The sequence below is a fragment of the Mytilus trossulus genome, chromosome 1, assembly GCF_036588685.1.
Source record: "Mytilus trossulus isolate FHL-02 chromosome 1, PNRI_Mtr1.1.1.hap1, whole genome shotgun sequence".
In the NCBI taxonomy this organism is placed as follows: Eukaryota; Metazoa; Mollusca; class Bivalvia; order Mytilida; family Mytilidae; genus Mytilus; species Mytilus trossulus.
In genome coordinates this window covers 93972836-93998253 of record NC_086373.1, presented here as the reverse complement: position 1 = coordinate 93998253, position 25418 = coordinate 93972836, and the positions used below count along the sequence as shown (strand labels likewise).

General features: G+C 30.1%; 1 protein-coding gene across 5 annotated transcripts in view; it reads right to left on the bottom strand.

Annotated features, from left to right (window-relative positions):
• Positions 1-8809: 8809 nt before the first annotated feature.
• Positions 8810-25418, bottom strand: part of LOC134691282 (FYVE, RhoGEF and PH domain-containing protein 6-like) — a 42581-nt gene continuing 25972 nt past the window's right edge. For 3 of the 5 annotated variants that reach the window (XM_063551750.1, XM_063551754.1, XM_063551723.1), the window contains exons 7-23: positions 24237-24393; positions 23743-23830; positions 23321-23371; positions 22358-22416; positions 21811-21882; positions 21480-21548; positions 20598-20681; positions 19882-19961; positions 19238-19340; positions 18588-18605; positions 15872-16009; positions 14973-15072; positions 14424-14584; positions 13195-13317; positions 12314-12373; positions 11212-11309; positions 8810-10522 (exon numbers count right to left, since the gene is read on the bottom strand). In XM_063551750.1, the coding sequence (XP_063407820.1) occupies positions 10486-10522; positions 11212-11309; positions 12314-12373; positions 13195-13317; positions 14424-14584; positions 14973-15072; positions 15872-16009; positions 18588-18605; positions 19238-19340; positions 19882-19961; positions 20598-20681; positions 21480-21548; positions 21811-21882; positions 22358-22416; positions 23321-23371; positions 23743-23830; positions 24237-24393 (1498 nt within the window). In that variant the 3' untranslated portion in view covers positions 8810-10485. Of the gene's footprint in view, positions 10523-11211; positions 11310-12313; positions 12374-13194; positions 13318-14423; positions 14585-14972; positions 15073-15871; positions 16010-18159; positions 18178-18587; positions 18606-19237; positions 19341-19881; positions 19962-20597; positions 20682-21479; positions 21549-21810; positions 21883-22357; positions 22417-23320; positions 23372-23742; positions 23831-24236; positions 24394-25418 lie in introns of all 5 variants that reach the window. The other 2 variants (XM_063551732.1, XM_063551742.1) reach the window with 2 other exon arrangements.

The following is a 25418-nucleotide window of genomic DNA, read 5'->3' as shown; positions in this document are numbered from 1 at the left end:
CATAGAAATAATTCAAGAGAGTGAAAATTGGAAATCTTTTTTCGCTTCACATCTCACTGAGTTTCTGTCAAAAAGTCACTCAGATATCACCAGTTTTGACATCTTCATAAGTTTTGACAATTTTGGTTTATTTTCTGGATTAGTTCTAATCCACTGAAATTGAATACATAAAAAAAATCCATTTTGATATTAAAACTATCTGCAAAGTTATCGTCAATTATTTTTCAATGATCAGAATTTCAATTTTTATTTATCTTACTTTTGATTCTGTAATTCAAATTTAAAACATTTACTTTATATTGAATAGATATAAGAAAACAATAATTAAAAAATGGTATGGCTTTATGTTGCTACGTGGTATACTTTAATTTCCTTTATTTATTTTTATCTTTAAAAAAATCAATGGCATACAATAACCCTTTTCAAGATTCATCCTGTATGCAGATCTTAAAAAAATACGTTGATTACTTTTCTAATTAACAAAACCAATTTCCAAAATTATCTTGCATGGTATACCGCCATCTTGAATTGTACAATCACAGTACAAAATCGGTCTAGTTATTTGCCTAAATCTGCAAATTTGGAGACAGATTTGAAATTCAATGGTTAGACTGTTTTTATTCGACCGCAAAATTTGAAAAAAATTTCGTCGTATATTGCTATCACGTTGGCGTCGTCGTCGGCGTCCGAATACTTTTAGTTTTCGCACTCTAACTTAAGTAAAAGTGAATAATAATAATAATAATAATAATAATAGCTTTATTTAAAGAGAGTAACTTATTTGGATTAAACCAATTTTCAATAAGGCTCTCTATAATATACATACAATGTAAACAATATGAATAAAACATAATTAATCTACTATTACACACATGTTAAGAATAGATGTATAGAAAGTAATATAACAACAACAACAACAAAAACACCTATGGTATACATTGTGGCTTAACTTAAAAATTTAACACTTTTCAAAATAAAATGACTTGTAAGAGTTTTTAAATGTAGATATTTAGAAATCTATGAATTTTTAACACAAGGTTTATGACCACAAAAGAAAGGTTGGTATTGATTTTGGGAGTTTTGGTCCCAACATTTTAGGAATTAGGGGCCAAAAAGGGCCCAAATTAGCATTTTCTTGGTTTTCGCACTATAACTGTAGTTTAAGTTAATAGAAATCTATGAAATTTTGACACAAGGTTTATGACGACAAAAGCAAGGTTGGGATTGATTTTGGGAGTTTTGGTTTCAACATTTTAGGAACTAGGGGCCAAAAAAGGGCCCAAATAAGCATTATTCTTGGTTTTCGCACAATAACTTTAGTTTAAGTAAATAGAAATCAATGAAATTTAAACACAATGTTTATGACCACAAAAGGAAGGTTGGTATTGATTTTGGGAGTTTAGGTCCCAACAGTTTAGGAATTAGGGGCCAAAAAGGGACCCAAAAAAAGCATTTTTCTTGGTTTTCGCACCACAACGTTAGTATAAATAAGTAAATAGAAATCTATGAAATTTAAACACAAGGTTTATGACCATAAAAGAAAGGTTGGTATTGATTTTTTGGAGTTTTGGTCCCAACAGTTTAGGAATAAGGGGCCCAAAGGGTCCAAAATTAAACTTTGTTTGATTTCATCAAAATTGAATAATTGGGGTTCTTTGATATGCCGAATCTAACTGTGTATGTAGATTCATAACTTTTGGTCCCGTTTTCAAATTGATCTACATTAAGGTCCAAAGGGTCCAAAATTAAACTTACTTTGATTTTGACAAAAAATGAATCGGTTGGGTTCTTTGATATGCTAAATCTAAAAATGTACTTAGATTTTTGATTATTGGCCCAGTTTTCAAGTTGGTCCAAATCGGTGTCCAAAATTAAACTTTGTTTGATTTCATCAAAAATTGAATAAATGGGGTTCTTTGATATACCAGATCTAACTGTGTATGTAGATTCTTCATTTTTGGTCTTGTTTTCAAATTGGTCTACATTAAAGTCCAAAGGGTCCAAAATTAAACTTAGTTTGATTTTAACAAAAATTGAAATCTTGGGGTTCTTTGATATTCTGAATCCAAACATGTACTTAGATTTTTGATTATGGGCCCAGTTTTCAAGTTGGTCCAAATCAGGATCTAAAATTATTATATGAAGTATTGTGCAATAGCAAGTCTTTTCAATTGCACAGTATTGCGCAATGGCAAGAAATATCTAATTACACAATATTGTGAAATAGCATTTTTTTTTAATTAGAGTTATCTTTCTTTGTCCAGAATAGTAAGCAAGAAATATCTAATTGCACAATATTGTGCAATTGCAAGCATTTTTTTTAATTGGAGTTATCTTTCTTTGTCCAGAATCAACTTAAATCTTTGTTATATACAATATACAATGTATATTCACTTTTTACTACCAACTGATAAATTAAAATAATCTTTACCATTCAGTGATAACAAGCAGTTTTTTTACATCTTAATATTTTATGATGTATTTAAATGAGTAGTTATTGTTGCAAACTCCATTGGAAATTGTAATTGAGATTAGTTTTGGAATAAGGGAAAGGGGGATGTGATTAAAAAAATTGGGTTCAATTTTCTCATTTGAAATTTCATAAATAAAAAGAAAATTTCTTCAAACATTTTTTTGAGAGGATTAATATTCAACAGCATAGTGAATTGCTGTAAGAGAAAAACAAAATTTTAAGTTCATTAGAACACATTCATTCTGTGTCAGAAACCTATGCTGTGTCAACTATTTAATCACAATCCAAATTTAGAGCTGAATCCAGCTTGAATGTTGTGTCCATACTTGCCCCAACCATTCAGGGTTCAACTTCTGCGGTCGTATAAATCTACGCCCTGCGGAGCATCTGGTTTCTATCGAAGACAACTTGTTAATTAATCGTATTATTCAAAATATTTTAACAAATATCAATTTTTTGGGTATAAAATTTTTTTTTTTCAAATGAGCCGTTTAAAGGAAAATAACTCTTTTAGTACAAAATTTATACTGGGCTAATAGGGAATTATTTTTTTTTACTTGTAGCAAGAAAACGAGGTCGGTGACACCATGTTTTCTTTTTATTTTCTTAAAACATATGAAACATTTTTTCTCACAATTTATTTCAAAATTCTATCTCATAGATTTTTTTTTATGCACACTAATGTGTTTTTTCATGAACAAACTAACCAAATTTTGGCAATTTTCAACGACCCATAGCTTGAAAAATAGCACGGTGATCCATACTTTTTATTAAATTTTTGAAAAGAGCATAATAAAATCTTCATTTTTGCAAATTATGAAAAATTTCTGTCTCAAAAATATATACTTGTGATCTACCAAACCTAAACATACGTATTAACACACTTGAATATCGAACTCCAAGGTAAGATAAAGAGAAGTCCATGCATTAAACCAGACAAACTTAAAACTCCAAGGTAAAATAAAGAGAAGTCCATGCATAAAACCAGACAAACCTAAAACTCCAAGGTAAAATAAAGAGAAGTCCATGCATTAAACCAGACAAACTTAAACATACACATTTACACAAATACCGAACTTTAAGGTAAAATAAAGAGAAGTCCATGCATGCGACTATATATCTACCAACGGAACGAATGGAAAACAACTATCATATTCTCCGGCCTGGTACAGAAGAGAAGACCGAAAGATAAAAAAAAAAAGTAAAATCACAAAAATACTGAACTCAGAGGAAAATCAATTTGGAAAGTCCATAATCACATGGCAAAATCAAAAAACAAAACGCATCAAAAACGAATGGACAAGAACTGTCATATTCCTGACTTGGTACAGTGGGACATTAAAACTGATAAATCGGAAATAAACTGACAACGCCTTGGCTAATTCACAAACCCCAGAAGTATCATCTGTGATGAGTTTTTTTTTTTTAAAGATAAAGGGCATCACAAAAACACTACTTTAGGGTGCTTTATTCAACTCTACTACTAGCCTGACGCTTGCAGACCTTATTTCAGAGATTTCTGTGAGGAATCTGTTTGTTTTGTTCAGTTCCTTGCATAGGAATTAATACAGGTCAGTTGACTTATTATTTTCGGAATTCCCTATTTGAATGTGTTATTTCTGGTGCTAAATGTTTACATTGACTGTATTAATCTTGTACTGGCGTATTGTCTTAATGAAGCTGTCAAATATCAGACTGGCCAACTTATCTTATTAATCGAAACGACTAGAGGAGAAATTATGGATTTTGAATCATATTTCAAACCCACTATAAAAATATGGCTTTAGTTAATGATTCAGTCATAAAGAAGAAAATTAACGTGACACTACCCTTAACTATACTTGAAACTTAATCTTGAGTATGAGGTTTAATTGTCTTTAAGGAATCGATTGGTTTTAAAATACGTCAAGGTAGAAGCGTTTATAGAAATTCTCTTTTCCGACAACTAACATTTAGCAGGTGATTAAATATTTTGATCAAACATAGGACTTGTCAATTATTTTTCAATATGATATTTGGTTTAAGCGCAAGCACACCTGCTCAATTCCTTTGATATGACGCGTGAGAGGCTTAGGTAATCTATATTATTAGTTCAGAGTGGATTAAAACGTGGTCATCTTGTAAGAAGTCATGTTTGTGGACTTTCAAGACAAGAGCAGTGATTTTAAGAAAACGTTGCCATGGTAATATAAGGTTTCTGAATCCATACGAAAATACAAGTAATTTACTTTAATTTACTTTAACCTAACTTTATATGAAACACTAGTTGTTATAATATTAATATAACCTCCTTGGTGGAATCAAATAGAAATTCTAATATGACGTGTTTTTTTTCGCTTTGTGAACAAACCCGTGCTCTAAATAACTACAATGAAGTATAGCTTGCTTCAATTAATTCTTAATCAATAAAGGTGTTGGCAAAACGTCTGTTTGGATTTATGTAACAGAAATCTTGAAACAAACCAGCGTATAAAGTATTTAACTCCTATTATGAATTCTTTATCAAGCCTGATTTGACTGATTTAGCTTGAATGTGAAACATCAAAGCGAACTTGGATTTTCCTAAGATTTTCTATAAATCTCCGTTATATTTGTAATCAAGCTGTAACTATCACTGAGTAACATATGTCCATAGTCTCGAGGGTTCAGTTTGGTTGGTTTTGTTACGTCAAGTCTCCCAGTCCTATAAAACATATAAACTATTGTAATAGTCCCAGTTTTCTCATGGCAATATGAGAAAGATGTTAAGTATATATAAAGTTTAAACTCGTGTGATTGTTCCTTCGCTGATCCTTCGTCTGTCCCGTTATATGCATTTAGGAAAACCAAGAGGCTAATACTTCACAAAACACTAATTGTGCCAACAGGATGATATGCAAATGATGAAGGTCACTTGATAACTTTTGTTTTGCATATAGAATGTGCTGGGATTTTTGTTTTTGACAAGTGTGAATCAACTATACATGTCGTGTAGACACGATTCCCTTTCAATAATAAGAAGATTGTTGCTAAGACAAAGTTATACATACTTTCTTATAGGTTTGAACAATTAATTACCAAAGACAGATGTATTGGCTGTTAATTAATAAGTATATGATACACGCATACGCATGCATGGGAGTACTTGATACCTCAAACACGAGACTTCCCGCTTGAAACTTAACCAATAAAAAGCAAAAACTGATGTATATCAACTTATAAGAAAACACCCAATTAATTTGTAATTCTTCCTTTTTGCTTCACATTGGGCTGAGCAATTTTTTTCATTATCTTTTTCTTAATTTCAATACATTATGGACACTAATTATGCCAAGGAAATGACATTATACAATTCAGTATATCATCACGATTTTTTAAATTTGTGATCTCGGAATCCAAATATTTTTTTTAGGTCCTCGTTTGGCCCTTAACGGTGATTTTCACCCATTTTTGTGTTTTGTGTCCAATATTAAGAAGATTGTAAAAGATAGATATTCTATACACAACCGGAAATTAACCTACACAATCAGATCTACAAACAAAGGCATATAACCAAACTGTCAATCACTCCTTATATAAGTTATTGCCTTTATAAGATGGTGACGTTTGACCATTTGTCCATCTTTGGAATTATTATAGTTACAGCGAAACTTAAAAATAGCAAAAGATGATCAACAAGACAAGATCTACCAAAGATTCAATATGACAGAAATCATCTGTCCACTCCTATAGACAGACAGCAAAAAAGGAAAGGAAAAAATATCTATAAAAAATCATGTGATATAAATTGTCAATTATTTGATATAAGATGTGGTATGAGTGCCAAAGAGACAACTCTCCATCCAAGTCACAATTTGTAAAAGTAAACCATTATAGGTTAAAGTACAGGCCTCGGATCACACCCAACAGCAAGCTATAAAGGGTCCCAAAAATGCCATATATTGGATTATTGTAAATGAATGTACTATTCATAATGAGATTTCTTTAAAAAAGCGGATTTTCATCAAATCATATCAAAATCTAATCTAGTGTGTGACATATGTCTACCACTGTTGATTAAAGTATTATGGTTGCATATGTGATCCATTAAGCTTTCTACATATATTTCCTTATAAGTTATAGTAAATGTACATTTGTGAAGCTGTGAAAATGTAAATTGAAAATGACAAGGTAAAATACCTTTTTAAAATAAAACAATTTCTGTAAATTCATAATAAAAGTCTGAATATTTTTTTTGGGTATTTATTGATAGTTGTTTAACATCTTGTTTCTGCTAAGAGTATTGGGCTAATAACAGGGTAAAGTTGAACAGGTGTATTTAAAGGGAATATAACACAGCAAGTACACAATTTACCAGCTTTTTACAGATTAAATGAGCAAGCAAAAAAGCTTCAGATTGTGATTAGTGGGTGATATTTTACCTTATCTATATGCATAAAATCAATAATCTATATATCATGGGTTTTTTTCTGGTCCTTTTCACTCTCTTAAACAAGTTTTAGGCTGGAATGGAATAAGCTTGATAACATCTCCTCAGACATTTTGTTGGAATTGGATCCTGATTTTACTTTCCTAGAGCCTTGATGCAACAATTATGGAGTGATCAAGAGTAGAAATAAGGGCCAATGGAAGGATAATAGCATATAATGTAGACTAGTCTGTACCTTGACCTATAATGGTTTACTTTTAGAAATTGTTACTTGGAAGGAGAGTTGTCTCATTGACACTCATACCACATCTTCCTATATCTATCTAGATCAGCCCTCGGCCCTCCTATAGCTATGAGTATGGTAAATGCATCAGTTTAAAAAACTGAAAAATCATTTCTATGCTGGGAATATAAAAATACAACAAGAATATTTGTCTATAGTAATCATGCCTAAATCAGACAACCACATATGTATGTTCTGTGAAGTGAAAATTCTGGATAATTTTTTTTTTAGTGTATACAATGTACTTTTAAAATTCACAACAGAACAGACTACTTCTGGTCGCCAGCATAACTGATGAAGGTTAGTCTAGAAATATGACTCCTCTATGAAAATTTTAATATATTTGGAGTTTATATTAATATAACTCAGTCTGTGCCTCTTCTAAAGGAACATCAGTTCCCAATAATAAATCTGATCAGTAGCAAAAATAAGTTTGCTTTAGATGATTTTGGCTGTTTGGTACAGACTCTTTTCATTTTTGATCATTTTGCATTCCGTTAAACTTGGTTTTGGCTGTACTTGAAGTTTATTCCCAACAGTAATTGTGTGTAAAAATTTCTATCATACATTTAATATTTTAACATGAGTACTTAGTAATAATTTGTGGGGATTCATGTTGCCCAGTCATTTGTCGGTTGGATTTGTAGTCTTTGGTTTTGACAAGGGATTTCAAGTTTCTCTACGACTAGCAAATTTTGAAAATCCCAGCGGTAGTGACTTTTATTTTTTTGTAAATTCTATAATTTGCATGATAGGGAATTTCACCAAAAATGTTGTGAAAAATTTGTAAGAAATAAAACTACAAAAAGTCATTATATATTTGGTAAAATTTACTTATCATTTGTACATAACAATTAATTATAGTCTATAATATTACTGTACAATTTTAAAGAAAGCAACTATTTTCATGTAACAATTTACAAAATTCAACAAAATTAATGTAAGGCTGCAAAATAGATAGAAGGCTGTAAAAGCTACTAATATAAAGAGTTCTGGTGCATACCAGCTGTTAAACTTAAACTTAAAAGATTCTTTATTAAATAAGAAATACATTATTCAAATCAATGGTAGATATACAAAATTAAAATCAAGACCTATTTTTATTTAAACTACGATTTTTTTAAACAGTTTATTGCAAAAAATATTTCAATATACAATATAGCAATGATGGAAATTGGGTGACCGGAAATTGTTGCTTTATCAATTTATGATGGCTTCTTTAAATGAATATAATATCAATAGGAAAAACTAAATCCAAGACTTTTTTTATGTGACAAGTTCAATTATCAAGACTTCTGGTTTACCTTTAATTTGGAGGTAAAATCTTTCACTATTTGATGTATTTCTTTTATAGAAAATGAGTAAAATCTTTTTTGTATATAAATAATAAGTCATTATCACCATTCAGTATTCCTGTATCTGAAATATAAATATAAATTGTGTGGAGAAGATGCTCATGAAAGTGTAAAAAAATTTTTTTTCCCTCACAAATATTTAAACCTAAAGTTGAAAAATAAGTGATAAAAGAAAATTAAGATTTGCTTCGTTTTGTGAAATACAGACATTCCACAATGTTGTGGAGATAAAATAAAGAAATGCTGTGGAGATAGAAAGATCAGAATAACAGTGATGAAAAAAGTACATGTATAAAGACAGATCCTTTAATGCATCTGGCCTGCAGATACAAAATATATAGGTAACATAGAACTATCAGACAGAATCAATAAATACAAACAACTTCATGTGGAGATGTACAAAAAGCATTTTGAATTTTTTTTTTAGAAAAAATGATAGTTGACGTATACAGACTGCCTCATATTGTTGAACATTTGGTACATTGTATAAAATGACAAACAAGGATGTTTTTCTTGCTCCAAAAAAAATGATCTGTTTCTCACATATCAGCAATAGGTAATGCATGATTGATTTTGTTTCTCGCATATCAGCAATAGGTAACGCATGATTTATTGACAGCATTGTGAAAATTCAAAAAAATATTTACCAGGATATGTTTGCAACCAACTCTTGATTATGTCTTTAAAATATCCATGGCAACAACCAAGTTTTGATGTAATGCAATAAACAATATAAAAATATACATTTTTAGAAATTTTTAGGTTTTTGATAAAAACCATACATAGTTTTTTATAAAGCTGGTCATTATCTCTTTATCTTATATGAAGTTATATATAAATAGATATCTGCTGCCAAATATAGTATGATGCAAATATTATTATTCAAAGATGACTAATTTTCATGGATTCTATTGCTCATCAAAACAGTGAAATAAAGCGCCCTTTACCAACAAATTTTCAATTAAATGATGAATGCAAGTATGTAAGAGCAGCTGATTAAATAGCAATTCTTAACAAATAATCTTGATATGAAAATCACTTATAATACAGTATAACTAGTGATCAGTTTAAATTGTAAATTTTAAGGAGCAAAAAAAATATGCACTTTATCCAGAAAAAAATAAACTGTGTCTAATGAATATATATATTTTCACAGTATCTAATTAATTGTAAATTTAAATATTATTTCCAATAATGAGTTATTTATAATTATACAAATCCTCGAATAAAACCTCGTGTATTGCATTGTTTATTATAATATACCAATTCAAAACTCATTTAGTAATAAATGATAAGTGGCTATAATTCATAATAATGTGTATCTTGTAATTCCATTCTATATCTAATTTAATCTCTGAATGTTGATTCAATACAGGATAAAGTATGTAAGTAATAATATGTATAACAAAATCACATTTAAGTGATAAAAACTTAATCAAATTGCACATTAACAGTAAACCCAATTATAGGGCTACTAAAACAATAATACAACCATTGTTTATAAATATAGTAACAAAAGAAAATAACATTTATATTAACATAACAGAGTCTTTGAGGGGGGTTGACTCATTCTGATAGAAAATGTAGAAGGCATTAATGCCTTGTATTAAACTACAAAATAACTACTACAAACAGAAAGCAAACAAGTTCAACTAACTTGTGTCTTGTGTTTATTAGAAGGTATAATTCTTAAGGTATTATTCTTAAGGTATAATTCTTACTGAAAGTAGTTAAATCAAAGAAAAGAAAAGAAAAAACCAGGATGTAACACTACAGTAAATAATATTTTAAAATAAAGCCAAATATCTATAAAACTACGATTTTCATTTAAAAATGTATGGCACCTTTAATGTATAGACATAATAAATAAATACAAAAATAAATTATGACAGGGGCAAATGAGATGGTCAAAAACTTGATATTTCGTATGAGATTTAACAATCTTTTCACCATGGGAGATAACTCTTTAACCTTGAACTGCTTCTTCCATTGCTTTTATCCATCTAAAAAAAGACATCAAAGATACAACATTATAGAGACAAATAAGCCATTTTTAGTTGGGATTTTTCATTTTCAAAACAATTATTATTTAAATTAATATACATGTATGTGTTAATTTGATTAAAGATTAAATATGAGCTGCAAACAGCATAGTCAGCAAGCCTTTTAATTTAAAATGCTAGCTCACAATCTTGAATACAATATTTTAAAGTGAATTTTTCAAGCACATTTTTAAGGGAGTTTGCTTGTTGTGTTTTGGAATTTTTGTAAGATTTTCAGAATCCTCTGGTTTCATCCATTTGTTTGTCTTAAAAAAATGCCCATTTACCCCTATTTTTCTTTTTATAAATCTTTTACATGTATATTGATAAGCCATCTGTAAAAGTCTTATAAATTTTTTATTATTTTTTAATAGTTTTTGAGAACTTAAATTTGTAAATGATAAAGCTATGAAAATCAAGAGAGAATATTTACCCGCTAAAATTTGAATGGCTAATATCTTGAAAAAAGCACATTGACCTATATTTTTTTTGCTCTTTTGATTTCTTAATTAATCACTTATCAAAATAAACTAGTGTTTTGAAAAGTTAATTATTTTGTAACTGAGAAGCGAACTCCCTTTAATAATAAAATACTTTAAACATATATATCCCTTGCCATTTGAATGAAAGACAGTTGCTTCCATACTAACCTGTCTGTAGAAGATGCATTATCTGTTTGGAACACAAATGGCGACTGATTCTTATGGCTTAATTGGAATACAAGATTGGCTGCAACACCTTCAAAATTCTAAAATACAAATATTAACTTTTTTTACACCTGCATTTCTTGATCAAAAGCAGTTAAAGTGCTTATAATAAAATTTAAATTACAGAAAGAAAAAAAAAATGATGTTTTGAAACTGTCCAATCTCTTATGTTTACCTTCTTTGCTGCTTTGAAGAAATATACTGTCCAGAGGTTTCAGCATGATCACAGGTCTAATAAAAGTAAAGACTTTGATACTGCTTCTCCACTTTGCAAAATCATATAAGAAGTAAGATGAAAGCCTTTTAAGATTGGATTAAGAACAATATGAACTATTGGTCACTGATGATACAATTAATAAAATGTTGAAGAGTGATGGATGTAAAAAACACAGTATAACCTACATAATATTAGATTCCTAATGTTTTAAATGTCTTAATTTGTAGTTCTTGAGAAAAATGCAGCAAAACAAAAGTATTCAGTAAATAAGAAGTAGATGAAGAAAGTAAACAAGATGTAGATGAAGAATGAATCTTGAGTTTATAATCACACAGTTAAGCATGATTACATCAAGTTTGATATCAAATTTTTGGAAAATCTGATTTGTATTTTTTTCTGATAAGAACATAATAAATGAGCCATTTTGTGTAAGAATATCTAATTCTAGATAATCAGGAAGAGGGGGGATAGGAGAGGGTCCAGAAATCCGAAAAAAAAAGAATTCCTGGATCCCGAACAGGTCAATCCTGAAATCCCGAGCTTAAAAACACTCGACCCCGGAGTCCTGATAAATGTCCTTTCCCCCCTCCAGGAAGCATATGATTGATGAAATTGGAAATGCATCACACAATACTAAATAGAGCATGCTCACATGATGCTTGATACAATATATCAGGAACCTGTGATTCATAGTTCCTGAAAAAGTGGGACACAAAATTTATGGGACAGATTGGCAGGCATAAACCAGTATGACTGATGTAATACAAATACAAAGGTGGTTTTTATAAAGAAGGTCTTTTACATAGATTTAAAAGTTCATTTTCTTACCTCCGAAACTTTAATAACTTCATAACCAATAACAGCCATTGATTCTTTGGCAGCTACATCCTGTAACAATATTATACTTCATTGTATACAGGAATATAAAAGTGTCCGAATCACAAATGTCATGTTTATTGTACGTTGTGTCAGTTTTTTCTAAGTGAGGGAGGGATGTCCTTAATTTTAGATTAAATTCATTAAATACACTAAAAAAATCTGAATAGTATCCAATAAAAAATAATGAAACTATCCATTCAATTTTGATTGTATAAGTTTATGATAATCTTCATGAATAACTCTATAAATGAATGTAACATAAGTCAACAAGCTAGATTTAATCACCACTTTATCTGACAAATCTTTATCAGATGTTGTAGACATCTTTTATATGCTTTATCATAGCTAAAATTGATATGTAATAGGTTTGGAGAAATGTACAGGATATCATGTTATTATTGCCATTTGGGCTTTAGATGGGGCACATATAAATCTTCCCTGTGTTATCATTCTTCTTCTATGCATCTTGTACAAAGCATTTTAAAAAACTGTTATATATCCTGGTACCTTTGATAACTATTAACTATTCACTAATTGTAATATGTTTTCAGCGAAATAATCGAAATAAGACACACATGATAATATCCAAATATATACGGTAAATTACACTCTAAAATTAGATGAAAAGTTTTGTATGCAACATTTCCAGAAATCACAAATTAAACATTGTTGTTCCTTATTCAACAGTTCACACAAAAATTTCTGAAATACTTTATGTACAAAAAGAAAGATAACTCAATTATTTTTTTTCATGTCTAAACTGCCATATTGGTGTATTATATCTACTTATGATTAAGTTGAAGTTTTGGCAATACGTTTACAAATATTACCTCACTAGCCTTAAATTTATACAACACTTTATCTTTTAGTAAGAACCAAAATTTTTTCCATTTCTTTCCTTTCAGAACTTTCAGGTATCCACTCATACTACAGTCCAGATTGTTTGCATGAACCTGGAATTGAAAATAAAATTTCTCTGATTATAATTTTTGATACTCACAGGAGTTTAAAATTCTGGTATCAAAATTTTTGGTTGAAAGATTTATATCTAACACCAATGATCAAATAAAAAAAAGTCAAAGACTGTTGACATACATGTCATGTTTGTTAAGTTGATGTACAATTCAGAATAACAATCTCTGTCAAACCCTAAATAAATTTTATCAAGCTTGAACAGTAGCTTCTCTTTATTTGTTGAGATTATGGCAGGAACATAATGTTCTAACTATTGTATATGTAAATTGTCGACGATGTATTGTCGCCTTGGGCGGAAATACGTACTTGCATATTAAATGTAATGGCTGAACAGTTGTTGTTATATTGTTGCCTTAACTATCATCTATATTTATGGTACCGTGACCAGGATCTTGATTAATTGAAATCAGTCTGATCGGGGAACAGAAGAGCTGTTACAAGATTATTCCGAAGATCAGATGAAGCCAAGGAGAATTCAAATTTTGATGAAGAAGAAGTCATTGCAACACTCTGAAAAACTAGTGCAAAAACAAACATTGTTTGAGGACTTTAAACACTGCAATCCTGTCATATTGATTCATATACAACCCACACATTAAACCCAGAAACTATACTGTTTGTTCCAACACACCTCATAGCCAAACCACACAACCCACAGTCGTTTGAGAACCAGTCTGTACAAGCCAGTCACACGTTCAACACACAGCAAAGTACATTTTCGTCAGCTAGTAGTCACTGCCTACCAAAACTTTCGCTTCCAATATTCTCAGGCAATGTCTTAGAATAGCAAACAAGAGATAGCACCTGACCAATTTTGTTTTTAATTTGATTTTCTGTATTGCAATCAACATGATACTTTTTACATTAATGATAGCAGTCTCAGGCAAGTCATACTAGTAGTGTTCTGCAGAACCAGTTACTAATTGTTTTTGGATTCGATAAAAATTCTGAATGACAAAGCTGCAATGTTGAAAACCACTTTTGATGATTGTTAATACTAAGGCCACTAGAGCAAGGTAAAAAATGTACCTATCTTGAATTTTTCATATTACGCTGACTCCTAAAAGCATTATGATATAATCACCTCAATCAATCTTTTTGGTCTTTTGACTTTAGTAGAAAATCTTGCACTTCTCCTGATTTGTTGAAATCTTTCCTTTATACTGCTGAGACTCAATACTGATCCATCTATGTCCTCTCTCATACCTTCAGTTACATTCCCAGTCTCTACCTTGTCTTGAAAATCTGTCATGTGAAAAAAATACATATATATATAACTAGTTAAAAGTTTGGCAGAGCCCTGTGTCTCACATGATTGTTGCTGTCAGTGTAAAAGTGAAATGTCGCCTACCAAATACAGTCTACATCAGTAATCAATAAAAATCTTGTTTTGTTTTATCTTGAAGATGCTTCTGTCCTAGGTTCATAACATAACATGAAAGTTTTACAAAGTTATAGATGCCTTAAAAATTTAATCTCAGACTACAAAAAAGTAAGTCCATTTGTCAGTAAATAACAGGTAAATGTTGTACTTGAAAATGCTATCCTTTACCAATACATTTGTAATAACATTCTGGAAAGATTGGACAGGAAGTGGTATAAAGCATGTATAAGTTTTTTTTGTGTATTTTACCTGTTTTAAGTGTGTGGAAGCACTCATTACAAACTCTAGCTGGTTTGTTTCTTAGGTATTCTAATGGGGCTCTGTTATCTGAGCAAGTTGAGCAAATCACCTGAAATATACAACAAAACATTCAAAACTTTAAGGATGAACTTAGGTGAGGTTTTGGAATCAGTGGCAAATCTTTGAATTCCTTGCTTGGTGTTTTTCCTCAGACTCAATGTAAAATATTTTGTCCCATAACACCTATTTATCTTTTAACATAAGACTTTTAAAAAACTCATAAAAGGTCATTTGACACAGACTCTTGAGTTTCTTTCTTTTGATTTGAGACCCAAATATTACCAATGCAAATATAAGGTAAAAGTCAGAGTCAGTCATTTCCTGCCATATTTTATAGATCAAGAATCTCGAAAAGGAGCTCCATGACCTATCAATATATAACTAATACTCTTCCAGTATCAATTTCGAATTCTTCATTTGGTCATTTTACCTAAGATCACCTAAGTACATCCTTAAACCAAACAATATTTTAACACTGTCTATGTAGTCTTTATCATGTTGTTGGGTTATGATTGATGATTGCTTTCAGCCACATCAGCACTTTAGAATTGATAACTTGATTATATTTTATACATTTTCTGGTCATAGAATAGGTTTAACAAGATTTTTTTTTTCCATACATTATATGCATGTTTGCCAAAAATGTCTGAAATTCAAGATACTTAAAAGACTTCACATCTCAAAGAAGATACTATCTCCCTATAAAAGTCCCTATATATGTTATAAACAACTTCATTATCAAACTTCTATGACTAAATTTGGCATACTTCACTTTTTTTCAAAAGAAATCTGTGTCTGCAGTGTAAAACATTATAATGACATGTATTAAATTCAAAATATTATCTTACTCTTCCACAAGATCGACAATGATGTCTTCTCCATGCGACAGAGAACTCACATGTACATAACATACACATTGTTACACGAGCATCGGGTATCCATATTGGTGCCTTGGAACCAAGAACAAAATCTTTGTCATAAAAAGACTGAAAAATAAGAACTGATATCAATGTGTTGGTAATTACACTTTTTTTTTTAAATCAATCAAAAAATGAAATTAAAATAAAATAAGCTAAATTAATACATAAAAAATCAATGCAAATTTTTTTACAAACAAAAATTCAGGCATTCAATTTTTGACTATCAAATTAAAAAAATCAAAATGCCTAATTTTATATAAAAGATATCTTCCACAATAAATAAGATTGTATTTCTCATTTACTGTGAATTTAACTAATTCACTAAGTTACCTTTTTCAACAGATTTAGTTTGTTAAAATTTATTTGTTGCTAATTGATATGACTGTTTAAACATTTTCTAATATAAGCCTTAGGAACATTTGTATTTCGATGATAATGTAAGTTCAAAGTAAACCTTTACCCACAATACCTTCCATTTAATTATAAGAGCCACTCATTATAAATTATTTGATGCCACACACACAAAGGTAGTGATAGTAAGACAAATTAATCACAAAATCAGAGGCAGTCAAAATGAGGGCAAACCAGGTTTTAATTACATTTATTAGTGTAATTGTTAAGGCAATAAAGGTCCATCGGTAACTCCTATACGGCAAAAGTGAAAATTGTCGAATTGGATTTTTTCTTCCTTTATGACTGATAGATGACCTTTTGCAGTGAAATTGGCAATCTTAGTAAATCAAGATAGGAGTTGACCATCTGTATCAAGCAGGACTCAATATCACAACCCCTGTGTTGACAGGTAAATGATTACATAAGAGGAATTATTTTTAATAGACCACATGGCCAACAAGTTGTTCAGGTACCTTTCTTTTTGTTGTTAGTAACAATGTACCAACATTTGAAGAGAAATGGTTCAATGGTTTTCAACTTATTACACCAGAACATCATACAGTGCTTTTTACCAAAATCAATTAAACAAAGAATGCAAAAGTGAAAATCTTTGCTCTTCTTGACCTGCATTTTGTCATCAGTATCATAATATATTAAAATTTGGTATATTCACAAATTAAGTTTGATAAACATAACATAATAAAATTTGATAACATAATAAAATTTAAAGAGTTTGTTGAACAGGTCTCAACTTGTTGCATGGAAACTGCATAAATGATATTTTCAATCAATCAAGTACTATTACTCTTGAGTGACGAAACAAAAAAATATAATATCGTAATTGGACAACCAAATGAAATTTTCTGTAGAATATGAAAATCGTTTAAACAAGATGTAGATATGTGACTGATTAATGATAATTTTTGTATGAATAAATCATTTTTGTTGAAAATAGTGTGAATAACTAATCAGATATGACAAAATAAGCTAAATGATGGATCAAAATCAATTGTTGGAAATATATCAATGACCTCACTTTAAAAATAAGTTATACTTTACTTTAGAATCCCATAACCATATAATTCCCAAAACCTCATCAACTAATATAACTGGTTTAAATACCATATTAGCACAACACTAACAAACATTAAAGCTAAGGAACGAATTAGATGTCACATTTCTAAAAAACATGTCCAATTCATATATATCGTTAGATTGTCTACAATTGATACCATAAAATACCAGCCGGGAGTCCCAACATGAAACATTTTGGCGAGAGTACACATCACTGAAAACATAACCTCAGTTATTGTGATATTGTTGATAATTTCTGCTTATGTCTCAAAGCTGTGATTTATTGAACAGCTTGATAAAGGCTAAGCAAAGGGAGATAATTTTGGTTATCCCCGTAAATCAGTTACAGAAAACATAGACAGACAGATCACAGCAACATGACCTAGTTATTGGTGACGTATACTTTATTACTACTGTGAAAACTGTTGCAGTTGTTCAAAGAATGAAGTGATGGGTGCAATAGACATAGAAAGAAACAAGTAGCAGGTTAATTTGTTGAACACAAAAAGAGTGTCAGAACTATTCTAATGACATCTTCATATTTTGATTTTTACATGGTGCAATCATTTGTCCATTAAAAACAGACATATTCTAGAATGTGCCTATTATGCCAACACCTTTATTCGGCTATATTTTTACAAGTGGAAAAAACAGGGTGAAAGAAACCTAACATAGGAAAGTAGGTTGCCATGTTTGAATACACTACATCATGTGACACAGACTACCCAATGAGCATCTGACAAGAATACCTGATCATTTGTTTCCACCTAGAACAAAACAAGTCTCATTATATGTAAGCTCTTGGTTATATAACTGTTTTTATGCAATTACATAAGTTGATGCGATGAAAATGGTTTAATGTATAGCCATAATACCATAGCATGATTATAGCATTTCTTGTTACTAATTAGCAAGAAAAGATCCATAGAATAATACTTCTATGGTAGTAAATATTTTCTTCGATCGCTAGCTTTTAAATGATGGGTGAAACTTTTATAGATAAGAATGTTGAATGAATGATGAATGTTTAAAGAAATGAATATAGCAATAGCATATATGGTCTTTGTCAGGTGAACTAAAAAGCAATGTTTTTAGGTATAAATCTAGGTGCGGAATACTTCTAAGCCAGGATACAGAGTTTGTTTACATGTAAATAAGCATACTTTTGTTTACATACTTCATATATTTGTTCCATCTGTTCAAAAACAAAATTTAAATCTTAAAAAAGACATGAAATAAATTATAATAAAGAAAAAAAAATATGATTTTCAAAATGAGCTTCATCCAAATCTCATATAATGATCTTTTCACAATTAATTCATTCAATGAGAACATTAATTTGAAATGCTGTACAATTGGACACTAAAATAGTTATAAGTTATCGTACTTTGTTCAGTCTTTTTTTCTGTTGAAAACAAATTTTATTTGTGATTTTCAGGAGAGGGAAAACACAGCCATGCTCGGAGCACATTATACACCCATCCACATATCAATGAAAGTGGAATATGTTTGTATATTAAATACTTGTAAATTAACGAACAAACATTGTGAAAATATTTCATAATATTTAATATACAAAAAACAAATTATTGAGGATCACGAGACAATTGAAAAATTGCCTATTTTTGGTGAGCAAGTTCCAGAAGTGGACATCATTTCTAATTCAAGGGAAACCATGTTATCCCATGAAGCTTTCAGAGTAAATATTTACACTGTAAATTTGTTTGGATGTGTCTCACATTTTAAAATTAAATGACATCAATTTACTTAACTTTCTGACCCCATTCATACATAAAAATCTGGACATAAACTATTTGTTTGACGTACCTGGTTACCAGCTCTGACAGTTTCAAAGGTATTTTTCCTCTGAGTGTAATCATCTATGGTATTCTTCAAGGATGTTACCCATTCATCTCTATCTTTTTCAGAACTAAAATAAATAAATAATGTACCATCAAGTATTTAGTTATTGTTAACTTGTTATTGTAAAATGCAGTTTTCCAACAAGGAGTTAATTCAACCTTCTGAATAAATATTTGTATTGATCTGCAGACAACTTTCCTCTCAAGACACAGCTTTCCCAAAAATATATATACATATGCAAACACTAAAGATATTCTTCATTACATTTACTTGCTTCAAAATTAAATGATATAGATACAAATTGAACTAATTCTAGTGAAACTTAAACCTGATCATTATTATCAGGCAAAATGAAATATTCACACAAGTACAATTTTTCCGAAACATGCTTATTCTGAGGGCATTTTTTCTTTCTTTTATGTAGTGTTTTGTAAATTTTTTTGGCATGACTTTTATATATTGTTTTCCCACAGCCTTAAAAAGCTTAATGTACAGTACAGATTTTGCTCATTTTTGAAAGCAAGGCTACAATTATTAGTGTTCTTCTTTACAATCATACCATATCTCCATTCTTTTATAAGTATGTTTCTATCTGTTTTCCCCCTTACCTGGCTTCTACTGTAAATGATCTTTGTACTGTGACAATGTTAAATTCTGTATTATATTCTTTTGAGGCTGGTAAAGTTATCTGAAAAGATTACATGCAGCATAAACAATCATTACTGTATCTTTAACACATCTTGTTGATTTGAGTTGAAATCATCTGGAAGTTGCAGTCCAGGGAAACAATAATTGAACTATTTAAAACAACTAGGCCACTTAACAGATATTAGAAAGAATTATTTCAAAGCCAAAGAAGTGGTACTAAAAGAGGTTGTCTACTGTTCATTCATAAGTTAATACTGTCACAATTTTTTTAAAATATAAAACATATTTCAATGATATTCATATTATCAATTATTTTCTTCATAATATTTCAACTATTTTTTATGTTTTCACAAGGAGTTAACTGTGCAAGACTATGTAAGTTTTTTTTTCAATGTGTAATTAGATTGACAATTTGATTTAATAAGAATTTCTAATGATAGGTACCTTCATACCACTCAATGTTAATACATTGTTTTAATAAAGAATCTCTAATGATAGGTACCTTCATACCACTCAATGTTAATACATTGTTTTAATAAAGAATCTCTAATGATAGGTACCTTCATACCACTCAATGTTAACACATTGTTTTAATAAAGAATCTCTAATGATAGGTACCTTCATACCACTCAATGTTAATACATTGTTTTAATAAAGAATCTCTAATGATAGGTACCTTCATACCACTCAATGTTAATACATTGTTCAGTCTGTATCCCCCAGTCGGTGTTGGTGTAGTGTATAACAGCACATCATTAAACTGAAAATACAAATAGTCAATGATATATAAAGTATTCTTTGAATTTTATTCATTATTTGAAATTGTGTGCTGTATTAAGACACTCTACTTCAAACCATTTCATATTGTGACAATTATTTTGTTTTTACTTTTGTAGAAATCGAACACAAACAATTGAAACTTGAATTTATCTATATGAACACAGGTCTAACATAGCTAGAAAGTGGCAAAAATAAAATTATCTTGCGAAATTGGAAATTGAGTTGGTATACAGTAAAGAGAACAAGCAGAGTATTATAATGCTGAGTTCACACGTAATTCCAATTTGATTCACATTCCAAACGTTTAACGTCCAAACGTCAATTCTAATTCGAATTGCGATGCACGTCAAATTCGCTTTACTGTCCTAACGACGTTTACTTTTAATTCGTATTAACAAAACACGTATTTCTAATGCGAATTAGTTAATTAGTTAATTAGAATTAGCCAATTTGAATCAATTTGAGTTATAAAAGAAGAGTGTGTGAATGTGATTAGCGAATTCAATTTGCATTCGATTTGAATTCAATTCAAATTAAATGTATGTGTGAATGAGGCATGAATTGTCATGAAAGCATTTTATATAGGTCACAGTGACTTTTAGGGTTTTACAGTACTTTTGGGTTATATACCCCCATTACTTTTTTATATTTCTCAACTACCAAATGTCCATGAATGAAACAAACTAAATGTGAAATCTGACAAATCTGGATTAATATTGACATGTATGTATAAAAAGGCCAAGGAAATTAATCCTTACATAACAATGGGACAACTTACCAAAAAGAACATCCTTGGTTGCATTTCTTTTCTGGACAATTTCATGAGTTCTCCTTTCTTTATCAAATCCTGTAATTATACAGATTAAAAGGAACATGATTAAAGTCATTATAAATAAATCAAAAACAAATATGTTGGACAGCCAATTACTTCCAAAATAAGACTTAATTTTAGGTTATTCTTTTTACAATAGATCATATATTTATACAGGTCAACACAGACTGTTTTGCACCTGTAGACAAGATTTTGGTTGTATCCAAAACCACCTAAAAATATCAAACTGAACAATATTTTTATATCGTCAACCTTCAATATCTATCAAGAAACTTACCCTTCCAGGCTTGATTACTTCAAACTGTCCCTCTAAACTTTTCTGTATTTCTAACATTTTTTGTACTTGGTCCTGAAATGTAAGTTTTTTTAATCAACAAGATAAATAATATAACATATCAAGGCTTTTACACACCAAAAAAATAATTTGTATAGAACTGTTTGTTTCATGTGAAAACAATCTTTTGTATGATGCCATTTACAGTTTTTGTTGCATAAAAGGGGGAGGGGGCATAAAGTCTATAACATTATTATATCCATTCAATTCATATCACCATATATTATATCTGTATTATATAATTAAAAAAAACAAACCTTGAACATTTTTGATGAAATTCAAGTTTTTTTAAACAAAAGATATAACATCTAATTCCACTGTTTTATATGATATTTTCAGTGGGAAATGGGAGATAACTCAGGTTATTTTTCATTTCTTTTTGCATTCAAGTATATAGGAAAACAAAAAAAACTAAAATGAGAATCTATATTCAACTTATTATGAAGCTGTAAGTTAACTATTGAGTTATGATGTCAATAATAAAACCTACCCCTTGTCTCATACTGCTGTTAGCATGGTCAGCAACTTCACTCACAATATGCAATGCAACTACAATGGAAAAAAATACCATTTCATTTTATAGTATGATACATATTTTGTACAAATGAGGGCAACCTCTACTTATTTCTATACAGATATTTATTTTGATTTTTCTGCAACTTTATTTCATGGATATTAAAAGGAGAGGATGAGTGTGGTTACCGTCTCATTGCCATGCAGTGGCAGATCTAAGGAGGGCCTGCTTCAGTAATTCTTCAGCGATTCCCTATATAATCAACCAAAAATTGTCTACCGGGGCCCCAAGGATCCTCCTGCTATGAACCAGGGTATACCTGTATATCTCTTTTTCATTCAATAATCAACTGTTGGATTTTCACCACTGCATTGAAGACCCATTGGTGGCAATTGGCTGCTATCTGATCCTTGGGGGTCCATTTTCTATATATACACTATGAAAGGATGTAAAGCTGAAATAGGTCACCTTTTCAAACTTAAAAATCTGTGAATAGGTTGTGAAACTATCAGAAACACATGATAAGGTCAATAAAGTTCCCATAATTTTGTCTGTCATATGTTTCCAGCTGTGTTTTTTATCAACCAATTTTCTCTCTGTTGGCAATTTGGTATTTAGCTTTTACATTACACACAACACTAAACCCAAACAATATGGACAAATTTTAACATTTTAACCTACACCATATATAAAAAGGTATACAATTTTAAAATCTAAATTATATGAAAAGGGTGGTGTAACAGAACCCCAGCAGTACCCCCTATCAATTGAGTATTGAAGTGGCTCCCTGAGATCTGATTTTGGTCAGGTTGTTGTCTCTTTGAAATAATCCCCCTTTTCATTCTTAAATGTATATAGTAAGTGCAAACACAAAGGGTAATTTTTTTTAATGCCACAGACATTTACCTTTAAGTATGCTAGATATAATATCAAACTTACTTTTTGTGTTTTCATAGTCTTCTGATTCTGGTGATAGATGTTTTAGATAATCTACAATAAGAAAATCCATGTTCTATTTGTTTAATCAAACTTCATATCAAATAATAATCATTTTAAAATTATTTCTTTTAAAAAAAAATTATGTATCTAAATTTTCTTGATGATCCTTTGTTAAAATTTCATTTATTTATTTTTAGCAAAAAAGATAACCTAAACAAGGTTGAGTTTTTAAAAGATCTCACAAAACATGTTTAAACCATCACACATTTTTGTGCTGGTCCCAAATCAGGAGCAGGATTTTCTTGCTGCATTGAAGACCCATTTGTTGTCTCTTTGACATATTTCCCATTTCCTCAATTTTAATGTTACTTACTATCAACATACACAATAATTTTAACAAAATTCTTCATTTGTGAATATACCTTGTAACAAAAGCTTATACTGTGGGATTCTCTGTATTGGTTTTAGTAAATAATGCCTCACTCCCAAACTAGCACATCTTGGAGACATCTGAAGGAAAAAAGAGAATGTGTTGGTATAATGTAAATAGAAGTAGGGTATATTGTTTTTTGACCAGTGTCCTTTGGTCACTCCTGCTCTTGTCATCCCAACTCCTCTGAAACCAAACAACAAAATTTCCTGAAACTTTCTAGATAACAAGGACATACTAAGTAAATGTGCATATCAATAGGAATTTATGCCCATTTAACTTGGAACTGTGGCTTTAATATACTACTGCAACAGTTTGTCACCCCAACTCCTTTTTTCAAGCAGTTATACCGTTTGAACATAGAATATGACCTTAATTTACATCTGCAACAGTTTGTCATTGCAACTTCTCTTCATCCATACAACAGAATTACATGTAACTTTATAGACAATTAGTACGTATGCAAGATGGTTTTATTATTTTTACCTCAAATTCCTTGACCACTTGTTGAAATGTTGGAATCTTCTTAATAGCATCATCAAAAACTCTGTTAGTTTCTTCAAAGTCAGTGATATATGCTGTATACATCTTCAAAAATGGTCCCTTCTTCACAAAAATATCAGCTACTTTCTTACAATTCTCCCTGAAATAGAAATAACATTTTCACATTTTATAGCTAAATATATATCAATTTGCTTTCAGTTTTTGTCATTTCAATTCATATATGTATCAATAGGTTAAGATTGTTATATTTTACTTTCATCATAGAACAGCATTCTTCCATGAGTGAATAATGCTTTATCATAATCCTAGGCAATCAGTAACAATTTTTCCTTGTGTGTTTTGAAAAAAAATCTGATGTTATAAAGGAGTAGGTCTGGTAAGACCCCTTTTTGGCCCCAAAAAATAACAGTTTTACAAAATTGTTAAAATGTAAACTTTTACTTATTTATCGGACAGTTCAGTGGTTCTGCTACATACATATGGGCAGTTTTTGACAATACAATGCACATATATCGGGTTGTAGCACTATTAAGTCATGCTAAATTACGGAAATCTTCAAAATTCTATCATTTTAGTTAAATTTTAGACGGTTTCCGTGTAAAAAGAAAGTGGCCGCATTCGTGTTCATCCTTAATATTGAAATGTAAGTTGTATTTCATGATAATACATAACATATATAAAGGTTGTGGATGAACACGGATGCGGCCACTTTCGTTTTTGACAAAAACCATCTAAAAAGTGTCGTTTTTTGGCATATTTGAGAGATTTTTCATATTTGAGCTTGAATAGGATCGTTTTTAATGACCAAATCAGTTAAAATCTTTCACATAAATTAATTGAATCAAGTGAAATAGACACTTAAATGTTTAAAAAGTGGTCAAATCTTTCGTCAGATGAAACTGAAATTTGAGGCCAAAATGAGTCCTTACCGGACCTACTCCTTTCAGCATCAGGATCACATCTGAAAATTTCAGCTTTGTCAGGATATCATTTAAATTTCAGAGCAAACTGCTACTGTAAATGAGTTTCACAGTTTCAATGTTTTATCAGACCCCCCCCCCCCCCCCCCCCCCCCCCACACAAACTCAATAACATAGAGAAAGATAAATCAATGCCAAATTTATTACCTTCAATGCTTAGATATCTGAGGATGGAAATTTTTTT